The sequence below is a fragment of the Cervus canadensis genome, chromosome 11, assembly GCF_019320065.1.
Source record: "Cervus canadensis isolate Bull #8, Minnesota chromosome 11, ASM1932006v1, whole genome shotgun sequence".
NCBI lineage: Eukaryota > Metazoa > Chordata > Mammalia > Artiodactyla > Cervidae > Cervus > Cervus canadensis.
Genome location: NC_057396.1, coordinates 58,970,067 through 58,986,665, shown reverse-complemented (window position 1 = coordinate 58,986,665; position 16,599 = coordinate 58,970,067). Strand labels below are relative to the sequence as shown.

The window sequence follows — 16,599 nt, the reverse complement described above, 5'->3', positions numbered from 1 at the left end:
CTGTATAATCCTGGTAATGAGTTCCACATCAATCTTGTAGAGGTGATCATCTTTGCTGCTGACTTTTAAATGCCCCAAACCCAGGTGGTGTTGTTTTTTTTTCCTTTTGGCCTTGCTGCACAGTATGTGGGCTCTTAGTTCCCTGACCAGAGATCAAACAACATCCCCTGCATTGGCAGGGTGGAGTCTTAACCATTGGACCAGCAGGGAAGTCCCAAACAAGCCCAGGTGTTTTGGAAAGAGTTGTGTGCTGTGATGAAGGTGTATGCCCTGAGTGGGTTGAATCTTTTGGGTGCTCAGAAAGATGACTCAGAAGTGATGGGACCATGAAATCTATGGGAGATCTCCAGCCATCTCCAACTAGTCTCACCCGAGCCAGGTGATGAAGGGCCTTCCCTGTCACAGCACCAGTCCCCTCTCCCTAGGTGTCCTGAGCTCAGCCTCTGTTTAGGGGCCTCATGGGTGTCCTGAGCTGTTGAAAAGGGACGCTGTCTACAATGGGGGGCCAGAAGGGGCTGAGCATAGCAGTCACTCCTGGTGGATCAATAGGTGATGCTTCGGCTCTGGCAAGATAGTGAGTTCCTCAATGCTAGAAGTATTCAGTGAGTGAAGTCGTTCAGTCGTGTCCAGCTCTTTGTGACCCCATGGACTGTAGCCTACCAGGCTCCTCCATCCATGGAATTTTCTAGGCAAGAGTACTGGAGTGGGTTGCCATTTCCTTCTCCAGGGGATCTTCCGGACCCAGGGATCGAACCCGGGTCTCCTGCATCACGGGCAGACGCTTTACCATCTGAGCCACAAGGGAATCCCAGAAGTATTCAAGCAGAGATTAATCAATAACAATAACCTTGCAGTTGTCAACTGCGTGTTCTCTCTTTCCAGCTCTACAGTCATTTCACTGACTACATCTTAGCTTCATTTCACAGAGAAGGCTCAGAGAGGAGACATGACTTGCCCAATGTCACACACATCTAGAATGTGGTGAAGATGAGGTTCAAATCTAGGTCTGGATGACCCCAAATCCTAACATGGGCATTCCTTTAAAATATGATAACAGTGGCCTTAACAGACATTCAGAGCTAAAGTAAAACCTTTCAGAACCCAAAACTGAAAATATGTTGGTGTCCTCTCACCCCATACATAAATTAAAATCAAGGAAATTCCTCCACTCCCACCCAGTGTGACTACATTGCTTTTTACTCCTAAATATTAAATTACATTTAAATCTCTCCATCTGCACCCCATCCATTCCCTGCTCCCTCATTCTGCGTACCTGCCTTGCTGAAGCCCTCCTTATGCTTCATCTTTGACCAGGTAAGCCTGTGTAGTATCCATGGGGCGTGAGGTTTTTTCCTGTGTTGATTCCAGGGTGGAAAGCTGGATAATTTCCCCACTAAACTGTCTTCCAACTAAAAGAGTCTAGGATCCTATAATTTCAAAACCAGTAAGATAACATCAGTGATCACATGATGATTTCCAATATTATGAGAATTTATAAATACTTGTTAAAATCTTTTCTTTATGGGTAATGGAGAAAGAACTAAGAGAAAGGACAAAATGTGAACTTGAGTATCCACTAACACCTTGGAAAGAAAATTATCAGTAAGACAATGTGCTTTATTTCATATGTAAGTTGTTCAGGAGAAAACACAATTTCAACCAAGCAAAACAGGCTAATGCAGCAAAGAAACGGTATCACAAAGAAAGAAAAAAGAAAAAGAAATGATAATCACTGCAGAGCTCTACCTGGTTTGCCTCTTTAGATTTGCTACATAGAGCAAATTTTATTCAGAGGCTTAATAAAAACCGAAGCCCATTCATTAATAAGCCAGCACATCCTGAATGGCAGTTTATTGATATGAACAGTGCACAGTGAGAGTGTTCAGTGGACTGTGGCTTCATTCGTAAAGTATACGTTTCTTAAAATTTTCATTTGATGGCACAGTACAGTCCCTAGATTGGTTGTTCTTTTCCTTACAGTTTGGGCTCCTGATTTCATTTGGTGGTGACAGCTCTGAAATTTGGTTTTGTAATGCTCATTGATTCTTGGCAGTTGGCAATTTGTTGTCTATCCCCAGAGAGGGATATTGTGGGCACCTTACTAATCAGTTAAAGATCTCTGGGAAGGAGAGTTGTGTGTAGCATAATCAGGAGCTGCAGTTGCAGAGTCTGTCACTTTCTAAACCTAAATGTTTCCAGAAAGAAGGGGACTTTGGTTTTCATTCAGCTGGCTCTGATGTGGTAGAAAAAGCACAGAATGAATGGTGAGTCCTTCATATGTTGGGCTCTGTGTCTCAAGGATCAGTCCCCCTTGACCGTGAACTCTGAGGGCAAGTGCTGTGTCCTGCTGACTCCTGATCACCGGGCACAGTGTCTGATGCATAGTTAGTATTCGGGAAAGTTTGCTCAGCCAGTGAAGGGCTGAATGGACAGCTATGTGGAAGCTTTGATCAGTGCTTCCTATACAGTTCCAGTTAAATGAAAGATTAACCATCAACAGACACACACAACCCCGGCAGGGAGACAGCCCCACGAAGCCCTTCTCCAAGCCTCACGTCTGCTCAAGTCACGGCTCTAGCTTCTGGTCTTGGTCTTTCATCCTCTTTTACCTGGACCTATTCAAAGAGTTGGTTCCTGGGACACAAAAGGCTTATCTGGGACCTAATCTTAGAGACAAAAACTTAAATTACAGAGACGCAAACTTTTAGTTCCCCAAATACCTGAATATTAATACATGCAGCAACTAGGGCAATCAGGCAACACTTTATTTTCACAGTCTTAAGACTATCCAGACCCTGAGTCTAGATAGGCTTTCATATCTAGACTCTAAATCTCCCTGGTCTCAAGGCTACTTCTTACCCAGTATTCTGCTTTCTTCAATCTTTGTTTTGCATACAGCCTACCATGGCCTATGAGTCTTGACCATTTGGTTTCAACACCTGCGGCTAACAGACTCTGTTTCTTGGTATTAATATTTCCTAGAGAATCTGGTTGATCGAGTCCTATGTGCTGAGTCACAGTTTTTTGATGGGTGATCAGCCTATGAATTGGTGGCTCCTGGGGCAAATGTGTCATCTCTCCAGTCAGCTTAGATCAGAGGGCAAAGCATGGAGTATAACAAACACATAGCCTCTGTTTAGACCTGAACATAAGGCTGGCATCATGATTGCTGCGACTGGCAATGCGGGCAGGGCAGCGGAGAAGTAGGTGGTCTTGGGAGTTTGTGTCCCATACTAACTTCGTCCCTGGACTCATTGGGAGCACTGTATGGGACTTCTTTATGCTCCGAGAAGGGCATGTGAGCAGACACTGGCTTACTCTGCCCCTGTACACCATCTGTTCCAATGATACAGTCATGAATGGGCTGGAACTGCTTCTCAGGGGCCTGTGGCTGGCCAGGGGTGAGCTCTTTTAGGCTGATCAGCTCAGGCTCCAGGCTAAGACCATAAGGGGTCTTGCTAGACCCACAAGTGTCCTTTAAAAAAACCCAGTGGGAAGAAACAAAATAAAACTCCAGCAGGTACTGCTGTGCAACTGTTTTGTGAGGGAGATTCCATCTCATCATCTGGAGGAGGTAAAACGAGGAGCAGGCAGGTTTGGGGGCATGAAAGCCTTCAGTCTTGTCCGACTCTTTGCAACCCAATAGACTGTAACCTGGAAGGCTTCTCTGTCCATGGGATTCTTCAGGCAAGAATACTGGAGTGGGTTGCCATTCCCTTCTCCAGGGGATCTTCCCAACCCAGGGATCGAACCCTGGACTCCTGTATTGCAAGCAGATTCTTTACTGTCTGAGCAACCAGGGAAGCCCTTTTACCATAAACACTCTAATAGCTTATGAACACTATTCCAAGCAGAGGCCAAAGACATACAAACTTAATTAGGAAGCAAAGCATGACATGACAACAGCTACAGTCAGGCTCCTGTTCAGTACCTGCCTTTGCCCTATGTGTCCAATGTGGTTGGTGAGAATTCCTGGCCTAGGTTTTCACCTGCAGAGTGCAAGCACAGGTACAAGTACTTACAGGTTCTCCAAATCATAGGCAACAACAGCGGTGATGCAGGTGAGGCTGGCTTTCACAGGCAGTTCCAAATGTAGGATCATCTTTACCTTTTTATTTTATAACACAGATTTAAAAACTTTACAGAACATGTGACCAATTAGTTCAGTGGATGGAAGGACCTAACATATTTCACTGGATGAAACTGAATTATGAAGCTAATACTTTAAGAACATCTTCAAATATACTTTCCAAGACACTTTCTGATGCATTCTGCCAAGTGATCTTCATAACCACCAGAGGTGGGACACGCAGGAGTTCTTATACCCATTTCACAAGTGCGGAATTAGAGACTGGTTTAGAGTGAGTTGTCAAGGCTATGATTATTTCTGCTTTTTTCATAATTTCCAGACCAATGATATTCCTCTGATTCTGTTTGGTAAAACCTTCTCTCAACTCAAGTTTCTGTGTGGGTTGGGCGAGGGTGGGTGTGGGTGGTTGGGTGAGTTTAGACGTAAGGTCGAGATGGGGGAAATAAGGTGAAGCCACAGTTAATTTACGTAAAATACCTTGATGGCCTCCCTCCATAATTTACAAAAGTCAGAGAATGAAAATAATCCATTTCTAGATTTTGTTGCATAACGGCTTTCGTTAAAGTCTGGATTTGTCCTTTGAAGACAAATTCTGCCCCAGCACAAATTTCCCTATTTTTGGAAACCTGCCTAATCAAAGCAACTTAATAACTTTTAAAAGAATTGTCTCTGGAATCATGAATTCTACTTCCTAAATACTCCTTTCCAGAAACACCCCACATTTTAGCACTTATCACAGGCTACTGTTCTTGATTTCCTTAAGAAATCAAGAGAATTTTCAGTACTTGGGAGACTGACTTTTATATATTTAGAATGGAAGAATCACAGTAATATCAGTTTCACTTGAAACCAATATGGTTTCAAGAGACTCTACTGAGAGGCTCATCAGTTTCCTCATCACTCAAGTGTGTGGCCAGGAGCCGTATTAACCGCACCTGAGCTAAGAGCATGCATTTCAGTTTACAAGTATTTATCATCTGCTGAGGAAGACACTCTGCTAACTGGGCCTCAGTCAGAAGTCACTTTCTAGATGCAGCAGCAGTATCAACAGGACTGGTGTTGGGGTGGGAAGTGGTTGGGGCAGGTCTGGCCAGCCCAGCAGGTTTCAAGCACACGTGTTCTCACCTGATGTGGCAGTCGAGGGTGCCCTTTCCTCTTGGTGCCAATGTCCATAGGGACCACCCAGCTGCTGGCTGCTGTCCTGGGGTGGGTGGCACACTCCCTCCTCGGGGTACAAGCCCCCAACCAAAGGCTTCACTGAAAGGGTTGGTCCGGAGCGGGGAGCGGGGGAGGCATGCTTTTGTCACGTGACCCTGTCTCTTGCTTATAGCTGATTGTATAGGCACCTGACCCAAGCGTGGCTCATCATAGGCAGATGAACTGGACCAATCTGAGTCTCAAGAATTTGCCCTGGGAGCACAAAGAGGGGTGTAGAGAGGGGTGGGTACTGAAAGGGTAAAGTTGTGCAGAGTGGATCCTGGGGTGGATTTTTTCAACTAAATACACACCAATGAGAAAACAGAGAAGACAGCAGGATGAGGGAAGCAAGAGAACTAAGCAGATATGTAGAGATGAAAGCAGGTGTGGAGAGAGGACAGGAGCGAGCAAGCCATGTGACACGTGAACTGCCCTGCCCAGGGATCAAACCTGTGCCCCCTGCATTGGAAGTGCAGAGTCTTAATCACCAAGGAAGTCCAACTGGAATGTTTTGTTTCCATGACATGGCCCCTGCACAGGCCACATCTGGGCTTATTATGCTTTGCTTTATTGCGCTTCACAGATACTTCTTTTTTTTTTTTAATTGAAGGTTTGTGGCAACCTTCTGTCAAGCAAGTCTGTTGGCACAATTTTTCCAACAGCATTTGTTCACTTCTTGTCTTTGTATCACATTTTGGCAATTCTTGCAATATTTCAAAATTTTTCATCATTATTATATTTGTTACAGTGGTCTGGGATCACTGATCTTTGATGTTATTGTTATAATTGTTCTGGGCACCTCAAACTGCACCCAGATAGAGGGCAAACATAGTCAGTGTTGTGTGAGTTCTGACTGCTCCACTGATTGGCTGTTTCCATTTCTTCTCTCCCTCTCCTCGGGTCTCTCTATTCCCTGAGACACAGCAATAGTGAAATTAGGACAATTAACAATGCTATGAGTCTCCAACTGTTCAAGTGAAAGAGTTCAGTGTCTCTCACTTTAAATCAAAAGCCAGAAATGATTTGTCTTAGTGAGAGGAAAAGATTCTGATGCTGGGAAAGATTGAAGGCAGAAGGAGAAGGGGACGACAGAGGATGAGTTGGATGACATCGCCAACTCAGTGGACATGAGTTTGAGCAAACTCTGGGAGATGGTAAAGGACAGGGAAACCTGGCGTGCTGCAGTCCACAGGATCACAAAGAATTGAACACAACTTAGCGATGGAACAACAACAGTGAGAGGAAGGCATGTTGATAACTGAGACAGGCCAAAAGTGAGGCCTCTTGCAGCAGTTAGCCAAGCTGTGAATGCAAAGAAGTTCTTGAAGGAAATTAAAAGTGCTACTCCAGTGAAAACACAAATGAGAAGAAAGTGAAGCAGCCTTTTTGCTGATCTGGAAAAAGTTTTAATAGTCTAAAGGTCCAACCAGCCACAACATTCCCTTAATCAAGGCCTAACCCAGAGCAAGGCCCTAACTCTCTTCAATTTCATGAAGGCCGAGAGGTAAGGAAGCTGCAGAAGAAAAGTTTGAAGCCAGCAGAGTTGGTTCATGGGGTTTAAGGAAAGAAGCCGTTTCCAAACCATAAAAGTGCAAGGTGAAGCAGCAAGTGCTAATGTAGAAGCTGCAGTAAGTTATTCAGTAGATCCACCTGAGATGGTTAACAAAGGTGGCTGCACTAAACAGCAGATTGTTAATGTAGATGCATGCTGGAGGACAAAGGGAACAGAAAATGCCCACATAACTGAGAAGGCATCTTGAGACTGAAAAACTAGGCAGGAAGCTCCATAAAATCAATGGATCAGTTTATTATATGGTATCTTCCAGGGTGGGATCAGGTAGACAATTTGGAAGCATTCCACACCGTTGAGGAGCCTCTGGCACAATTTTATAATTAACCTTGAATATAGAGATATGTGCTTAGAAATAGGATGTGCATTCCTAAGCCAAGATTTATGGTAGGTAACTAGTCTCTTGGGACTTCCCAGGTGGCACTAATGGTAAAGAACCCACCTGCCAACGCAGGAGACACAAGAGATGCAGGTTCAATCCCTGGACTGGGAAGATCCCCTGGAGGAGGGCATGTCAATCCACTCCAGTATTCTTGCCTGGAGGATCCCATGGACAGAGAAGCCTGGTGGGTCCATAGGGTCTCAAAGAGTCAGACACGACTGAAGCAATTTAGCACTAGTCTCATGGGCACCAGGAATACATCAGGGAAGGACTAGAGAGCATTGAGGCAAACTGGTCCTGATGATTCTTAAACAATATCTATTAGCTACAAAGCCTTTGATGACAGAGAAATGATTCAGTGCACAGCACAGTCCTGGGTAAGGTCAGCAAAGTGGAGTGCAAGTTGCTCAGTCGTGTCCGACTCTTTGCGACCCCCATGGACTGAATTCTCCAGGCCAGAATACTGGAGTGGGTAGTTTTTTCCCTTCTCCAGGGGATCTTCCCAACCCAGGGATCGAACCCAGGTTTCCTGCATTGCAGGCAGATTCTTTACCAGATGAGCCACAAGGTCAGTATAAAGGACAGGAGAAACTCTTAAGTGTCCAAATGGCGTCAGTTATGCCAACAGTCAAGAAACAAAACAGTCTTAGAAGGGGATGTCATCCGGGACTTTTAAAGCCAGAGAGAGGAAATCAGTGCCTGGTTTTGAAGCTTCAAAGGACAGGCTGACTCTCTTATTAGGGGATAATGCAACTGGTAACTTAAAGTTGAAACTTTAATGCTCATTTACCATTCCTCAAACCCTAGGGCCCTTAAGAATTATGCTAAATCTATTTTGCCTGTGGTCTATAAATGGAACAACAAAGCCTGGATGACAGCACATCTGTTTACAACACGATTTAATGAACATTTTAAGCCCACCATTGAGATTACTGCTCAAAAAAAAAAAAAGATTAAACAACAAAATATTGCTCATTGACAATGCACCTGGTCAACCAAGAGTTCTGATAGGGATGTATGGTGAGATTCACACTGTTTTCATGCCTGCTAACACATCCATTCTGCAGCTTGTGGATCAAGGAGTAATTCTGGCTTTACGTCTTATTATTTTAAGAAATATATTTTGTAAATTTCATAGATAGTGATTCCTCTGATGGATCTGGGCAAAGTCAACTGAAAATGTTCTGGAAAGGATTCACTATTCTAGATGCCATTAAGAACACTCGTGATTTATGGGAGAAGGTAAAAATATCAACATTAACAGGAATTCAGAAGAAGTTGATTCCAGTTCTCATGGATGACGTCAGTGGGGGAAGTAATTGCAGATGTGATGGAAACAGCAAGAGAACTAGAATTAGACATGGAACCTGAAGATGTGACTCAACTGCTGCCATCTTACGATAAAACTGTAATGGGTGAGGAGTTGCTTCTTATGGATGAGCAAAGAAAGTGGTTTCTTGACATGGAACCTACTCCTGGTGAAGGTGCTATGAAGGCTGGTGAAAGGACAACAAAGAATTTAGAATACGACATAAACTTAGGTGACAAAGCAGCAGCAGGGTTTTGAGAGGGTTGATTCCAATTTTAAAAGAAGTTCTAATGTGGTTAAGATGCTATCAAACAGCATTGCAGTCATAGAGAAATGATTCATGAAAAGAAGAGTCAGTCTGGGAAACGTCACTTGACTTATTTTAAGAAATTGCCACAGCCATGCCAGCCTTCAGCAATCACCACCCTGATCAGTCAATGGCCATCAACACTGAGGCAAGATTCTCCACCAGCAGAAAGATCATGACTTGCTGAAGGCTCAGGTGATGGTTAGCATTTTTTAAGCAATAAAGTATTTTTAAATTAAGGTATGTATTTTTTAAGAGATAATGCTATTGCACATTTAATAGCCTACACTATAATATAAACATAACCTTTATATGCACCAGGAACCCCAAAATGAATAGACTCACTTTATTGTGATATTTGCTTAATTGTGGCAGTCTGGAACCAGACTCAACAATATTTCTGAGGTCTGCCTGATTTGCTCAGTCACTCCCCACATCTGACCAAGTATAAATGGGTTTCTAGTCCTTGCAAATGCCCTTGACCAGAATATCTTCCAGATTGGACTAAATGGCCACATTTAATTTCTAACACTTGGACCCAAGTCAGTCACTGCTCCAAGCTAAATTACTATCTTTCCCTAAGCATATTTGGCTGCATTTTGTTAGAAAAGTCCAAACTACTTTCTGATGTGTAACAGAAGGAGTGAATTACATTTAAATTCTGTTCTCAGACTTTAAAATAATATGTTATTTTATTCATTAAACAATGAATGCCTACATGCTATGTACAAAAAAAGAAGCCTATTTATTGGTAATCAGGATTTAAATCTTTTGATATATTTTGTTAGTTTCTGCCTGTTAGAGAAGCATTTTAGTCAGGTATTTAAATTTTTCTCCTCCTCCATCTGTACTCTGAGGGTTTTTTTTTCTTTTCTTTTTTTAAAAATCACGAATCCAACAATATCCTATCCATTCTTTCATCAAGAATGCCCAGAAATTATACATGCCCTTCTGCTGAATTCTTAAATTAACAAATGCACAATGTAACTTCTGGCACCAGAGAACTGATTCCTACATGATCCACCCTGTCTTAGTCATTAATCAACTCAGGTTGCTTGTTTGGATCCATGGCACTAAGAGAAGAATACACCCCTAAAGTCTTCAACTGCAGTGGAGAACCCATTTCCTTGATGGCACTCTCTAGAAAAAGCCAAAATGCTTTTCTTTTCATGAACTCAGAAAACTCACATCGAAACTAGTTCCAAAAAATGTTTATTATGCCACAAATGCATTGTCCTCTATACACTGTATTCAACATCTTTTTCCTTTGCAAGAATGTAGGGAGTCCCTCATATAACCCTTGTCTACTTTTTAAACTTCCTAGCACAGTTCAAGAAACGCATCACAGACAAGTGTTCAGGCAGCATGGTGAAATGGAAAGCAAGCCTGATCACGAGTAAGTGGGCTCAGGGCTGAAGGCCTTGGGCAGGTCACTCCACTTCTCCGAACGCTGGCTTCCTTCTTGGAGGTCACCAAAGGTCCTCTTGTTCTTCACGGTTTCTTCAACTGTCTGGAGGGTCATGAGGAACACAGAGTCTCTGGGCTCTCATGGCACTTCTGAACACTTGCCTTTTCTCAAGGCCAGCCATCCAGGTCTCTGTCATCTCCTGACAGTCAGGAGACTCTTCAGAAAAGGGACCCCCATCTTAGACACAGGACATCAAACAATGGCGGCCATCTTTGCATTGGTGGGACAACATGGACCACACTGATTTCTTCTCAACTTAAGGTTTTCCTCCCATATACTGCTCTTAAACCTGTGGTGTCTAGTTTAAGAGCGTGTCTGACTTAGCATGCTATATTTGTAGTCATCTCCACTGACTGACTCGCTATCTCACAGGACTCTGCACAGCTCACCATGATTTTTCAGCGTCCTCTAGCCAACTGGAGCCAGACCACTGCACACTGTGGGCTCCTCCTCTGTGAGTCACTGGGACATCCAAAGTGTAGACACTGTCTTGGAAGCATGTGTATATATTTAAATTACACTAAGGTCTTGAAACTTCATTTTCACATACAGTATTTCCAAGCATTTACCAAGTAGACAAAGTACTGGGTTGATATCATTGCACTGATGAGATAGTAATATCATTGATAAGGCGGGACAATGTAGCTGACTTTATCAGACTCATACCGTTTGCATGAAAAGGCTGAGTTTCTTTGGCTCTTTGTTCATTCAAGTGCACTGAATACCTATTTGGATAGACTTAGGCATTGTGTTAATCTGTCAATAAAATCTTGCACTGTCCACAGTGTTTGCAAACTGATTTAGGTTTTGGGTTACAACAACTGGCCATTGGTAGAAATATACCATATATACACGTGGAAATTACAAAAATACATTTTATTTATAGCTGATTTTTTTTTTAAGTAACAAAAAACTAACACTATGAAAGATCAACCAGCATACCAAAAGGACGCTACCTAATATCATCCTAACAAGAGACTGGTTTGGGGGATCCATGACACATCATCTCCAGAACATTGCAGAAAGGGCAATTTGCCATTGAGAAATAAAAACAGCTTCTTTGAAAAGTCTGTGCTTTGACAGTTTGATTCTCTCACTCTAATCAGTTCCATTCCTACTCTTCTCTCAATTTGAAAATTTCCACCTTCTTCTCTCAATAAAGACCAAAGAAACTCATGAGGAGAATGGAAGGATGGACTCAGAGGAGATGAATACAAGCTGAAGCTAGATGGATCACGGGTGAAGGCGGGAAAGGACCTCACTCCCCAACAGACACCATGAAAGCCCTTGACATTGAGCACAGCTCCCAAAGTTGGTGATGGAACCAGGGTGTCCCTCCCAATGGGCTACCCGAAGTCAGCGTTGTCAGTCAGCAGCTGGTGCCTCAAGGCTGCAAGGCAATGTCCACCCAGAGCTCTGGAGGCTGACCTACCATGCCAGGAAGCCTAACTTACAGCATCATGGTCACGAGGTCAGAAGCCCGCCATTGCGGCAAATGTCCTCCTATGTCTATTAACTACAGGGACAAGTATGGGAGGGGACTGGCTAACTCCATACACCTTTAAAAATGGTATTTACATTTGAACGTAAATCAACAGATTTTCTACATTCAGAAGCGTCTATAAACAGAGGCTGCAGCCTGGGGAGACTGGGTTCACTATTCCTGCTTCCAACTGGCATCAATGACTATTTCCTTCTTTATCACTGGGCAGCACATGCTGGACATCATTGTTGAAGAGACAGAGATTTCCTTGTAAAAGTCGATGTATCTATTGTCTCCCCCAAAAGAGAGAAGCTCTGTTCTCAGGCTACCTTCACTGCAGGGCAAAAAAAAGCTGTTTTTCTTTTGTAGGATCCTAAAAGCTCTTAGCACCGATGCTCTTCGAGCTAGAGCCCAACTTGCAGAATACTCTATTTCCAACATGACAACACCTTTTCAAAGAACCTGTCAACACGAATCCACCATTCCCTCATCTTCTCTCTTTCTTGGCCTTTGTTGAATTAATTGGGGGTGGGGGGAAGAGTCAGGACTATGTATAGGTGCAGTCACTGACAGTCCAGATTTTCATCCAATTTATTTGACTTTGAATATGAACCTTTAAAAGAAAAGGACTCAAGTTTCTTGGCTGGAGTCAGTGTCTCCCTTGGAGACTGGAGGTGACTGGATAATTATAGTTCTGGCTGAATGAGAGAACAGTCTGGGGCTTCATCACACACCTGCATTGCCTTTAACACAGAAACAGAGTTAACATGCAGAGGTCACTGAAGATAGAGCTGTGCTCTCCCCCTTCTGGTGACCTGTTAAAATGTGGTATTGGACAGGAATCTGCAGATTAGCAAGCGTCTCCTCTCTCGTGACTAACGCTCCATAGGAGAGGGAATACACCCACAGCTCAAACAGTTAACGTAACAGAATATCAAACATATGGTCCCACATGCGGACTTGCTGACATACAATCAGTTGAATAGGCCAAGCATCCTGTTGTTCAAGAGTTTCCTGTTCCCCAGAAGCCCCTCTGTTCACCTTTTTAGAAACTGAGGGTGAGAAAGATTCCCACATCGTCTCCTGTCTCCAGTCCCACCATGCCTGGAGAAACCCAAAGCCTGCTTCCTCAGAGTCTGGAAGTCTCAAGGGGTGAAGGCATTAGACCTGGAACTCGAACATGTCTGTTTGTTTCTTGGCAAGCTTGGCCACCTCTTCCCGGATGGCTTTCACCAGGGCTGCCGTGGAAATGTTGGTGAGGGGGGTGTCGGATGGGTCGTTGTCCGCCAGGCTCTGCTGAGAGGCTGCTGTGGAGGGCACCGGGGCCTGCTCCAAGCTGGGGTGCAGCCCAGCTGGCTGGCTGTACTGACGAGGGAGCCTGGAGGGCGAGTTCTGCTGATACCGGGATCGGGGGTAAGCCTCGATGTACCCCGGGAGGGGGACCTGCAGAGCATGTCGGGAGAGAAGACAGGGCCAGGTATCAGGAATGGGCTCAAGTCATAGGATACACTAGATACCAAAGGAGGAGGGGATTGAGGACAATGAAAGAGATTTACAAGAAAAGGAAGGCAACTCGCCATTGTGCAGATATAAAAGCTAGGTGACTTGGACTCACTGGTTCTGCTGGTTGGATGAATTAAATAGGCATTTTACACTTTGCGCAAACAGTGGGTACATACCCAGTCTACATCTGAATCTACCTGGCTACCTTTTTAATATAAGCACCATCTAGGTAGAGAAGTGTTGTTCTTTAAGGACCTCAAAGGACTCAGAAATTTATTACTAATGACAACAGTTAATGCTGAACGAGCCCTGTGCTATAAGGGCTTTCCAATCATGATCTCATTTAATTCTCAAAGCAATTCTCCTAGGAGGTAGGTATTGTTACCCTTATTTTACAGAAGAGGAAACAAAAACAAACAGTGTCTCAGTCAAAGTTGCCACAGCTAACAAGCCACAGAGACAGGCTGGCTTCAAGGCTGGGAGTTAATCACTGAACTATCACGTCATGCACCTGGAATATGATCTTGGCGTCTTGAAAAAATTTTCTTTTCATTAAAAGTGGAAGATAGTTCTATGCCAATAATATGGACACTTCTAGAAATATGGGCAGGACAATGATTCAGAATTCAGGATCGACTTGCCCACAGGAACAGGGCCACACATGGGGATACTGTTTCCAGGGTAATCCACAAAAGACCTTTATATCCCATAATGCTACTTGCATCACTGTGAGATAAGTGCCCATGGATCACGTAGGCCCTGGGGTGCTGCAGGGGATGCGACATATGTGGGCAGTAAGGCAGCTTTCCAGGAGAAGCATCTTAGCTGAGTCTGGAGAGGAGACGGCTAGGATGGAGAGGCTGTTTTGCAGAAGACAAGGTGGAAATGGCATCCCAGGCAGAGGGGGAGCCATGCAGAGGCCTGGTAATACACGGAAGACAGTGTCCCCAGGGAGGTTCAGTAAGGTGGTCTGACCACAGAGGGTGTGTGCGGTGTGGGAGGAGCTCAGCAAGAAGGGTGGGCAGGACCAGATCAGAAAGCCGCTGAACCCCAGGCTACCGAGTTACGTTTTCTACGGCCCACTTCTGAGGAATTCAGCATGTTCCCATTCTTTACGGAGACGGGTGTGTGGGAGCTGGTGAGGATGGAGTGGGATGAGGTTGGGTGATGATTCAGAAATTCTGGATAGGTGAACATGCAGTAAGAAAGCAGGCCCCTCCTAGTCCCTGTCAGAGGTTCTGATGAGCCTCCTGAGAAGGCCTGGCCTGGGAGCCAACGGGGGTGTCAGGCGGAGGAAAGGTCTGTACTGTAGGAAGGAACACTCTGGAGGAGGTGGACCCACTGGAGGTGGCGAGGAGACAGGATCTGAGGCTACCTCAAAGGGCCTGGTGAGAACCAGGGAGGACCTGAATGAAGAAAGAAGTGACGGGATATCCCAAAGTTTGGGGCTTTATTTTCCCTACAAGACCTGGCAAAGAAAGACAAAGTTGCAAATACATTGCACTTGCATCTTAGAGGAAAACTGGAGTCAGACTGCCCAAGTCCTTGGGCCACGTGAGCTGGGGACACACTGGTAATTAACTGGGGGAACAGAGCTCCAAGGCCAGGACACAGGATTTGCCTGTCAGGTCTCAGCTCACACTCTTTTTCTTCTGAGAGACCTTCCCCAGCTCTGTGTTAGTCAAGGACTCCCTGTAAATTCCTTCCATGCACTTTGTCTAGCATAACTAGTCATCACTCATGACTTCATCACCCTGAGATGGGCATCGACTTGTAAAGGCGAAACTGTGTCTCACCTGCTTATCACTGTGCACCAGTGCCCCGAACTGTGCATGGTACACAGAAGGGAGTGTCTTAGGACCCAGGGTTCTGAGCAGCATAATTTGAAAATCATTGAAGGATAGGCACCTGGCGCCCTATGTTTGTGAAAGAAGCTGCCATGTCCCCTTTCCCTGGATTTCAAGTTCAGCTGGAGCTGAGGGTCAGTGTCCAACTATTGAGACCTCCCAGCTCTGCAGTATTAACTGACTTGGTGCTGGTGGCTAGGACAGGCCGGGGGCACCTGACTCCACTGGTTCAGTTCACTTCAGTTCAGTTGCTCAATCATGTCTGACTCTTTGCAACCCCATGGACTGCAGCACGCCAGGCCTCCCTGTCCATCACCAACTCCTGGAGTTTACTCAAACTCATGTCCATTGAGTTGATGATGCCATCCAAGCATCTCATCCTCTGTCGTCCCCTTCTCCTCCTGCCCTCAATATTTCCTAGCATCAGGGTCTTTTCAAATGAGTCAGTTCTATGCATCAGGTGGCCAAAGTATTGGAGTTTCAGCTTCAGCATCAATCCTTCCAATGAATATTCAGGACTGATTTCCTTTAGGATGGACTGGTTGGATCTCCTTGAAGTCCCAGGGACTCTCAAGAGTCATCTCCAACACCACAGTTCAAAAGCATCAATTTTTTGGTGCTCAGCTTTCTTTATAGTCCAACTCTCACATCTATACATGACTACCAGAAAAACCATAGCTTTGACTAGATGGACCTTTGTTGGCAAAGTAATGTCTCTGCTTTTTAACATGTTCTCTAGGTTGGTCATAACTTTTCTTCCAAAGAGCAAGCATCTTTTAATTTCATGGCTGCAGTCACCATCTGCAGTGATTTTGGAGCCCAGAAAAATAAAGTCTGTCACTTTTTCCATTGCTTCCCCATCTATTTGCCATGAAGTGATGGGACCAGATGCCATGATCTTAGTTTTCTGAATGTTGAGTGTTAAGTCAACTTTTTCACTCTCTTCTTTCACTTTCATTAAGAGGCTCCTTAGTTCTTCTTTGTTTTCTGCCATAAGGGTGGTATCATCTGCATATCTGTGGTCATTGATATTTCTCCTGGTAATCTTGATTCCAGCTTGTGCTTCTTCCAGCCCAGCATTTCTCATGCTGTACTCTGCATATAAGTTAAATAAGCAGGGTGACAATATACAGCCTTGACGTACCCCTTTCTCGATCTGGAACCAGTCTATTGTTCCACATTCAGTTCTAACTGTTGCTTCTTGACCTGCATACAGATTTCTCAGATGGCAGGTCAGGTGGTCTGGTATTCCCATCTCTTTAAGAATTTTCCATAGTTCTTGGTGTAGTCAATAAAGCAGAAGTAGATGTATTTCTAGAACTCTCTTGCTTTCTCAATGATGCAACGGATGTTGGCAATTTGATCTCTGGTTCCTCTGCCTTTTCTAAATCCAGCTTGAACATCTGGAAGTTCATAGTTCACATATTGTTGAAGCCTGGCTTG

The 16,599-nt window shown here is 44.4% G+C and overlaps 1 protein-coding gene across 2 annotated transcripts in view; it reads right to left on the bottom strand.

Moving 5' to 3' along the window:
- Nucleotides 1-10,050: 10,050 nt before the first annotated feature.
- The window catches only part of KIAA1549L (KIAA1549 like), a 303,755-nt gene continuing 297,206 nt past the window's right edge, over nucleotides 10,051-16,599 (bottom strand). For both annotated transcript variants that reach the window (XM_043481941.1, XM_043481942.1), the window contains exon 21: nucleotides 10,051-13,249. In XM_043481941.1, the coding sequence (XP_043337876.1) occupies nucleotides 12,968-13,249 (282 nt within the window). In that variant the 3' untranslated portion in view covers nucleotides 10,051-12,967. The remainder of the gene's footprint in view (nucleotides 13,250-16,599) is intronic.